The sequence below is a fragment of the Buceros rhinoceros genome, unplaced genomic scaffold (assembly GCF_000710305.1).
Source record: "Buceros rhinoceros silvestris isolate BGI_N320 unplaced genomic scaffold, ASM71030v1 scaffold38803, whole genome shotgun sequence".
Taxonomy (NCBI): domain Eukaryota; kingdom Metazoa; phylum Chordata; class Aves; order Bucerotiformes; family Bucerotidae; genus Buceros; species Buceros rhinoceros.
The window spans coordinates 9208-18224 of NW_010405042.1; the positions used below are offsets into that span (position 1 = coordinate 9208).

Here is a 9017-nt window from a genome sequence, read left to right on the forward strand (position 1 = left end):
TCCTGCTACATTTCTCTAAATTAACTTCCCAATTTATCTTTAAAAAGTGGTGAAGTGCATGGGCCAGGCAATAAAGACCAAACAGAGAGACTTTAATGGGCAAAGGTAAGGAGGAAATGCATCTTATTTTGAAATAAATTTAGCATTGAAACACACATACTGAAGTTCACTACCAGCACTGCAGAGAAGTAAGAATTCTTCTTGTAAAAAGATTCGAGAAGAGTCATGAGCAATGACTTAAATTCATATGAAAAGTTGTAGGGTTTTTTTTAAAGTCTTTACAGTATTTCATAATATATACTCTGCGCAAGGAGTTTTAACAACTCTGGGCCTTTGGTTCCAGTTTGAGATGCTGTTCCACTGGAGATATATAAGCTAAGTAAAGACAACTCCCACTTAGTTTCTCCTCTTTTGCTAACAAGCATCAATATAAAGCTCTTCTTGTCACTGCCTCTTATTTACTGCATCACTTGCTCCTGGACAATGAACATGGACATGAATATTTTTCTTCTAGCATTTGATTTGATGAAAACAACAGAAGAAACCTGAGCTAATTCACTGACGTACAGACCACTTGCTCAAGACATCAGCAGTTACACCAGCTAAACTGCATCAGCTGCTTACAGGCATAGAGGACACGCGCCAAGTTTAAAGAGGGAATTTCACCTAAGATTTGCAGGATCATAGGACTAAAATGGAAAAGAAAAGTAGGTCTGAAGGAATATTGCTTTCCATATACACAGCCCACAAAAACTACCCATGCACTCAATGTGGTGTCCTAGAGGATGGGGGCATATGGCCAAAGTATCTAAATCATTTATCTTTGCCATTTAATCCTTTAAAACCAGATCTTTTCCACATGAAGTTACTGCTGAAAAAGACACTGATTTTCTATTGATCTTGAATGTTTAAACAGATCAGGCAGGATACATTCCTAGGGCATTCAGAGAGCAATTGAGCCTTTACCTCCTCACTTTTACAAATCACTTTGAGAAGCTTCCCATCCACTAAAAAAAGCTGTGCAGGCACAGGCAGCCCATCAAGATCTCGTCTACTCCCAAACAGACTTTGCTGCCAACAGTGGGATCAAGGCAGGCAGCAGGCACTAAAGCTGATGTCCTTTGCAGCAGAAAAGGAAGAAAGCCTTTCGGTATTTCAACTGTCATGACATAATCCAGAGAAGGGTCCTAAAGCTAAACTTTTTGTTCATTTTCTAACCTATGTTAGTGAGCAAGAAAAAGCACATACAGGGGGATGAAACTTAGAGCTAACTGGAGCCAAGTAAGAAGTGTCAGAACCCTCTCCTCCACAACTGGACAGAACACTTCAAAGGTTCTGAAAATCAATTTGCTGCTGAAGGCCCTTCTGCCCCTGTTACCTGAAAGACAGACTAAGCACTTTGAAGACTGTGTGCAATCCCTCCCCACAGCAGGTTTAGTTCATAATTCAAAACCACATTCTGTATTACCCTGCCAGCTACTTCAAGTGTAGCATCAGTAATGTGACAGAAAAGCAGCTAAAGGAACAGGGCAGGTAAGCACACAGAAAAATATACCAGACAAAACAAGCTACTTTGTCCACTTTGGAAGTAGCTTCAGAAGATGCTTCCAAACATCTGACTGCTCCATCTTCCAAAGCCACAACTTCTATATAGCACAAGCACTTTGTCTAAGAGACGATCATGATCAGGCTCTAACTGAACAACTTGAGTGTACCCTAAAACTGACAGGAGTGAGAGGAAGGAAGGAGGAAAAGTTAATGAAGCAGGAAGCGCTGACGTTTATGTAGCAAATGAGGCACAACAATAAAGGAGGGGGTAATATGGAAATGACTGTAGAGGAGAAGTGAGATTTGAAAGGAAAGCAGACCAAAGAACAATTACTTTGTGCACATGAAAACTATTCTAGATGTAAAAAAAAGTGTGACAGGGAGAAACAGCAGCAGAAAACAGGATAAACAGAAGGAATGGAAGATGAGATTGGGATATGAGTCTCAAAAGACAAAAAACACAATTCCAAGTTGACTTGAAAAACTAAAGCCAGAGGTTGACAATTTATTATAAGAAGGGAAGGCAGCTGTGTAACAAATCACATCAGGACAACATGGAAGGTGTTGTGACAAATGGATGTTCTACCACTGCGGGTGAATACACAGTGTACGTAAGTTGAGGCAGGCTGGCTGGCTGGCTGCTCAAAGCGTAACAGCAGAAAGAAAAAACAAACACCACACCAAAAAACCCCAAAGAAAACTACAGCTCCATTTTGAGTTTAACAAAGGGCATTATCTATGCAGAGAGGGAACGAGTGGAAAGATTACAGCTTCTCCTAAGCAACCAAAAAAAGAAGACACAAGCCTAAAATATAAGGAGAAATTAGCATGGAGCTTGTTGCAGGCGTTGTTCTTTGAGACACAGCATGAAAGGTGACAAGGAATTTTTTTCTACTTTTAAATGAAGAGACAGATAAGCAGGAGGACAACACCTGTTCAGAATGATGAGAGGTCAAGAAAAGGCCTGTAAGAGTGACTGCCTTTGTCAGGCAATGTAAGAATGATGTTGGAAAAGACAGACGAAGGAAGCTGATGACTTACAAGAGTTCAAGAAGAGCAGAGGAGATATTTAAGAAATAATTTACAAGTACACTAGAAACAGTAAAAAGATGCAACATCAAATCAGAAAAAAAGAAAAAAATCAAGTCTGACTGCTACTAAGGCAAAGCAGAAGTTGTGCCAGGAAGGCAGAGAGGTCATTCTGAAAAATCTAATTTAATTATATGATTTAAAGGCATTTGGCTCTGTACATGTTTCTTTCCATTTTTTACTAATAAAAGCTAAACACTGAAATGACCATTCCCCATTTCTTTTCTCCATATAAAGGAAAAAAAAACAAAACAGAAAACCCTAGAAAACAAACCACATTGCATGGTTACAAATGGGACTCTTGGAAGTTAGGTATGAATGGAATTCCACCTTACCTAGAAATGTATGAATGATAAACAGACTTAAATTACACCTATATGGGAAAAAATTGAAAGGAACTGTCAGCATGAATGAAAAGTGAAATGTACAAAATAATACAGGAGGCAACAACCACAACCTTCCAGGATACCTTCAGCTTTTTTTTTTCTTCTACAGAATAGCAAGCCCTTTAAAAGGATATTTGATCCACAGCAGACACACTTCAACTCAGAACCAACATTTTGTTTCTCAGCTGTCCAGCTTTTCCCCATTACAGGTACCCCACTGCATTCTGATCCTGCAGAGCAGAGTCAGAACTCTCATTTCTGCCACTAATTCCATTTGATCAATCTTTCCACAAGACAGACTTTCTTTAGGATATCGTATTTCTCATTAAAGAAAAATGAGTTCAATTCTTGATATGGTGACAAGAGCATTTACCAGTGATAGGATGATGTATATAAAACTATGCCAGAAGAGTGACACATTAAGCTGCTGTTAAGACTTTCACCCAAAAATTAAGCCATTTTGCATGCCCTTCACTTTGTCAGCTGTGCCTTTATAAAAAAAAAGCCTAAAAGCTGATGTTTTAAGAACTAAATGAACCCAAGTCCGTCATCACTGTCCCAGCTTCACTAAATGTGAGCATTAACTTTACCATGACTGAAGGATTGGAAAATACCTATCAGAAGGAGCGCTAATCCTTAAGGCTGAATTTTAAACCAAGAGTTGTGAAGTTTAAACTTCAAAGTTGGGGAGTAACTTGTTTTGATTTCTAGCTGAGTACAGACATGCGGAGTCTAACCTGCAGCCATCAGGACAACCAAAAAGAACAATTTAAGAAAAAGAAAATAAATACACAAGCTAGTTAAGCTTTGTCAGAGTAATTTAAGGTTGAAGTCCAGCCACAGAATATTTGAATATGACCTTTCTAAAGGAAAAATACAGATCATGATTATACAGAGATACCATTAAGAGGTAAAGGCCCACTGTTTGGAAATTAAAATTACCTTTTTCTTGGTGCAGGTCGGAAGACAAAAGCCTGTATTTTCTCAATTTATGGAAACATTAAGAGCAATTTGAAAGAAGATGAAAACACTGCAGTCAGAAGCTAGGGTGGGTTTTGTTTTTAATACTTTACTAATATTTTCAAACTATAACAACCTTAGTTCCATTGATCATTATTATAGTCTGCTTTATGACTAAGCACATAAAAATCCTTACCTTAGGATCACTCTCTGCATCTTCCTCCTCTTCTCCCTCCTCTTCCCCTTCCAACTCCTATGACAAAATAGAGATAAACTAACAGAAATTAAAACAGGTTAAAAGTGCAACTTTTTGTAATGGAGAAAAAACAAAACAGCAAATTATATTATCACTGTATTCCAGAGTACTTCAGATCTCAATACTAAAGCTACTTAGGCTACCTTAAAAGAATTCACCATCTTCAAAATCATAAAGCAAAAATCTTTAAAAGATTTAAAACATAGATTTAAAGAATACAGCATGGCTTAGGGCAACCTTCCTGCCTAAGTTGCTCCAGTCTCCTACTAATTTTTTAATTTCTACCTGACATATTACTTGGATGTCTAATTTTATTCTTCATTTGACGCCCTCCCAAAGAGTCTGCTCCTGCAGAGAGAGCAGAGAGGCTATGTATTCCTGCGCAGTATTCTGCATTTTTGAACTCAAACATGCATCTACATCCAAGTAGTAATACCTGGCACTGGAGATGGATTAAAAATACACATACACTTCTATCAAGGGCCAGCTTAAAAAAAATAAAAATAAGAAAGTGTTCAGTCACTCAACAGCCCAAACCCAAACAGCTGTACTGAACTTGCAAAGAGAGAAAAGCTGACGGCTGCCAGCTTACATCAGACCACCTGCTTGGAAACTTCTGATGAACTCTACTATGGTGAACTTGATTACAGTCAGGTATGTACCTTTAACCAATCAGCAAGAGCATCACAGTAAAACCAGTAAAATAAAAATATAATTATCTGTACAGGATATTAGTTCATTTAAGTGTGGTATCATTTAGTGGTTTTGTGCAAAGTCTTTTACAAAATGTTTGTATTCATACCACACCACTGTAAATGGACCAGGGCTCTTGGTACACTAGAAATTCCAGCCTAAATTAAGCCTTTATCCTGAGCAGTTGCACTCTCTCCTTTTTTCACTTCACATTTAGCAAGGCCCAGTCTTCAAGATTACGGCAACTAAAAGCTGACAGATAAATTCTGTCACTATTGCCTAGATAACAGATATTTAAAAATAAGACTGAAGGTTCTAATCATGCAGCCCTCAAGAAAAAAGCTTAAAGTTCATCTCTAACTTCTGACTCATGTGAGAAATCAGCTTTCAAAATATTGGAAAAATGGGATCAACATTCTTGCAGAAAATACTTTTGTGAAGAGGAAAAGCATTTTATAAGTCATGAATACTGAACTCTTTTGGAAAGAAGCATCATACAGAGGAGCATTTACAAACAAGTATTTTCTACTCCATGTAGGACAACTTCTGCAGCTGCAACACAGTAGGTAATTAGTTATCTATAAAAGATAAGAGTATGCATCTCACCTCCTCTTCACCTTCTTCACCTTCTTCAAACTGAAAAACAAACCCAAGGTTTTATTAGCTCTGCTAATATTTGCATACACTCTTCTGCAGTAATAGGTCTAGCATATTCAAACAGTAGCTGAAACGAAGCCCCTTCCAGAAGCCAAGATTAACAATTCACAGCAAGTGGCATGATTCTTTCCTATCCCTAACCTTCAGGGTTTTTTTCTTCTCATGTAATTAATATTACACGCTAGCCCCATCAGACAACAAGAATGTTCCTACCCACATGGTGAGTAATAACCAAAATGCCAATAGCATACGTACGTTATCATCATCCTCTATAGCTTCCCCAGTGAAATAAAGCACAGCACGAGGGACTATCCTTTCACGGAAGAAGTGTCCGATTTCAAAATCTGCTGCTAAAGTGAACTCTGAATCTTCATCCTGTAAAGCAAGTCAGTTTGATTTCTCTACTGAAAACGTGATGCACTACAGAGAAGCAAACAAAACTATTTCAAAGACGCAATTTGAGAAACACCACGCTGTCATCAACACCAACCTTCAGGTCAGAGGTACTTTCAGTACACTCAACTTCATCACAGTAAAAGCAACACTGCAAGTCTAAATCCAGATTTGCAGAATTGAGATTTTATTTCTACGTACAGGCCACTGGGCTGCTGAAACACCTTCTATTAAAACATCTTATATGGACTTCACTGGTTCTGACACCTGGCATTACAGAATTGCTCAGAACACTTCAGATCTTTAAAAAAACTCAGATCCCAGCCATGCAGTAGTGCTGAGCACCTAGAGGAAATAAGGACCTCTCCCAACAGTGATCATTACAGATGCACTGGATCAGCAAGACATGTAACAGCAAAATGTCAACAGATTACTTGGGGAAGTCACAGTATCCTTCATTTTATCTAGATAAGCTCAGCTTTGGCAAAAGCAAAAAAAGCCACGAAGATACACAGTACTTAATTAAAAAACCCTAAGTAGTCACTACAGAGATGTTTAGCCCAAAAGATATGGCAAAAACCAATCATGCACAGTTTCAGAAATGAAAACTTACCAATGACTCTCCATCACCAGATACTGCAAAAAGACGACAGTAAATTTAAGAAAAGTTTGTATAGATTAGCCCACCTCAATATTCAGATGACAAAACACAGCATAAAGAGAACTTCTCCTAGCAGACAACACTGGGCTTTTAAGGTCTTCAGGAGCTAACTATTAAATCTTTAAAGACAGAGTCATCCTAAATTAAGCCCATATAAACTGCTCTTGCAAGAATTTTATGTGTTACAGTAGGAGCATCAAAGCTGCCACTTGGACATCAAGCGTTTTTGCGCAGGAAATACTCTTTCTGTAAAGATGCATTCCAAAGGCATGCAGAGCACATTTCTTCCCTCAAAGACCACCACATTTTGTTTCCTCATTAAAGCTGTAATTACATTAACTTTATTTTGCTGGAGCACTAAGAACCCCCTCCTAATACAGATGCTACCAAGCGGGTGAACATTTTGTCATTAATTTGCAAAGCATTGTAGAGAAGAGGCCTGGTACCATAACCAGTGAGGAACAGAAGGCTTTTCGGTTTTGTTTGTTTGTTTAAAAAACAACCCAACAAACAACATCAAAAACAACCCCGAAACAGACTTCCCTCCTTTATTCAGGTGCCATGGTACTCTGATCCTACTGCAAAAGTGGTAATTTGGCTCAGACTGTTCTGAAGTTGAAAACGCAAGTTATCGACTGCCCACAGATGTCATAGTCCTATCTTTGCCTCACAGCAGCCTCCAGAGTAGATCTTGAGTGTTTTAAAAACACAGTATAAAACCATCTTGAAGCAAACAATCACTATCCCATTCTGAAAGCAGCAACTACTTGTAACAAAAAAAAGGCTGTAAATAACTTAATAAATAAAGGACATTTCTGTACTAAACAGATTCCAGCTTTGGAAATATGTATCACTTGGTTTTTAACCCCAAGTACACAGAGATTTACAGTGGTATTTAGAATTGACAGGTAGTTCATGTCCATTTTGTTCAGTACATCTCTGAAGTCCACAAAGCAAACTGCTTTTTCCATCCATGTTTGAAAAGAGTGCACAATGGGAATAAATTATCAAGAACAAATAATATTTTTTTAATCCATCTAAATTGTTTTAAATACGCGAGTACACACCTAACATTAGATAACTAGGAAAATTGGGAAGGTATGCATGGAGCATTAGGGATCACTAATTGCAGAAGAAACCACAGGAAGTTCCATCACTGAACACAAAGGTTTAAGTGAAAGCGACAGGCTATAACTTGACCAGCACTGGAAGAGATTTCCTTCATGTGCTGAAAACCTCACACTGATGCATGGAGCCATCCTGTGGTCAAACAAGTCAACTTGTTTAGGAGACTCTACATGAGACTCTTTCTATACTACGAATCCTGTTTACACAGCACACCTAATGGCCAAATTCTAACATCAGAATGAAACGATCTGTTTGGATGGGCTGAAGTTTGCTATCTTCCTCTAGCAAGAACAATTTATATGATGCAGCAGCCTAAGGAGCTTGTAGGTTTAAGCTGTATAAATACAAATACATATAACTAAAAACACAACATATTTTAAGAATCCTAAATACTCAGTTTCCAAGCTTACCCTTTATTGGGCTGAAGAAGTTAAAAAAAGAATCATTAGGTACTTGTTTAGTAATTGTCCGAACTGTGCCTCGACCCTTGTGCTTCTGCTTTTTCTTGATTGTTTTAACTGTAACATTTTTTCCTTTCTTCCAGTCAATAGTACACCTAGAGACAACATGTGGGAAACAGCATTTTAACAAAAGTGAAAACAAGGAACTGAGCTTTAGAGCGACAAACACCAGGGCAAATATAAATGCACTCAAAGTGGCCAAGGAGAGGCCACATTTTAGCTCTCCAAAGAAGAGTGCTCAAACTGACTTGGCAGTCAAGGACAGCATGCTAGAGCGAGCTTACTTTTCAGCTCCTTTCTGCTTTTTATCTCAATTAAAATTCTCCACCCACCAACGGTTTTACCCAAAACTGAAAATGGCAAAGAATGAGTGGTAAACAGAGCTAGTTCTCTTCTAAGGTACATAATGGTGTCACAGTAAGTGACTTGGACGGGGAAAAAAAACCTAGAGGAAAAAAAACACCAAGGAACCAAAGAAAACTACGGTACAAAAACCATTTTCCAGTTCTGTCAAGTTGCATCAGCTCTGCTTTGGTGTGGCACTGAACAGCAGTTAGAGAACAGAGATCTCTAGGAAAAGCAAGAATTATCTTTCACTCAAAAACTCTAACATGGTGTTCAACTCACTAGACTTCCAGAACAGGGATGAGACTTCACCATCCCATAGTTGGGTTTCTGAACACCTCTAGACCAAAAAATTGCTGCATTAGCCACAACGGTCAGAACTAAACTGCATGGCCAGTATGTTCCATCCTTGAAACAGGCTGAGGGAAGAGATTCCTGCT

At 38.3% G+C, this 9017-nt stretch overlaps 1 protein-coding gene across 2 annotated transcripts in view; it reads right to left on the reverse strand.

Annotated features, from left to right (window-relative positions):
- NAP1L4 (nucleosome assembly protein 1-like 4) overlaps positions 1-9017 on the reverse strand; it is a 23588-nt gene that overhangs the window by 3840 nt on the left and 10731 nt on the right. Inside the window, exons 9-14 of one of the 2 annotated variants that reach the window (XM_010133568.1) lie at positions 8182-8327; positions 6596-6618; positions 5845-5964; positions 5539-5568; positions 4180-4236; positions 2973-3010 (exon numbers count right to left, since the gene is read on the reverse strand). In XM_010133568.1, coding sequence (XP_010131870.1) covers positions 3005-3010; positions 4180-4236; positions 5539-5568; positions 5845-5964; positions 6596-6618; positions 8182-8327 — 382 coding nt within the window. In that variant the 3' untranslated portion in view covers positions 2973-3004. The remainder of the gene's footprint in view (positions 1-2972; positions 3011-4179; positions 4237-5538; positions 5569-5844; positions 5965-6595; positions 6619-8181; positions 8328-9017) is intronic. The other variant, XM_010133567.1, reaches the window with a different exon arrangement.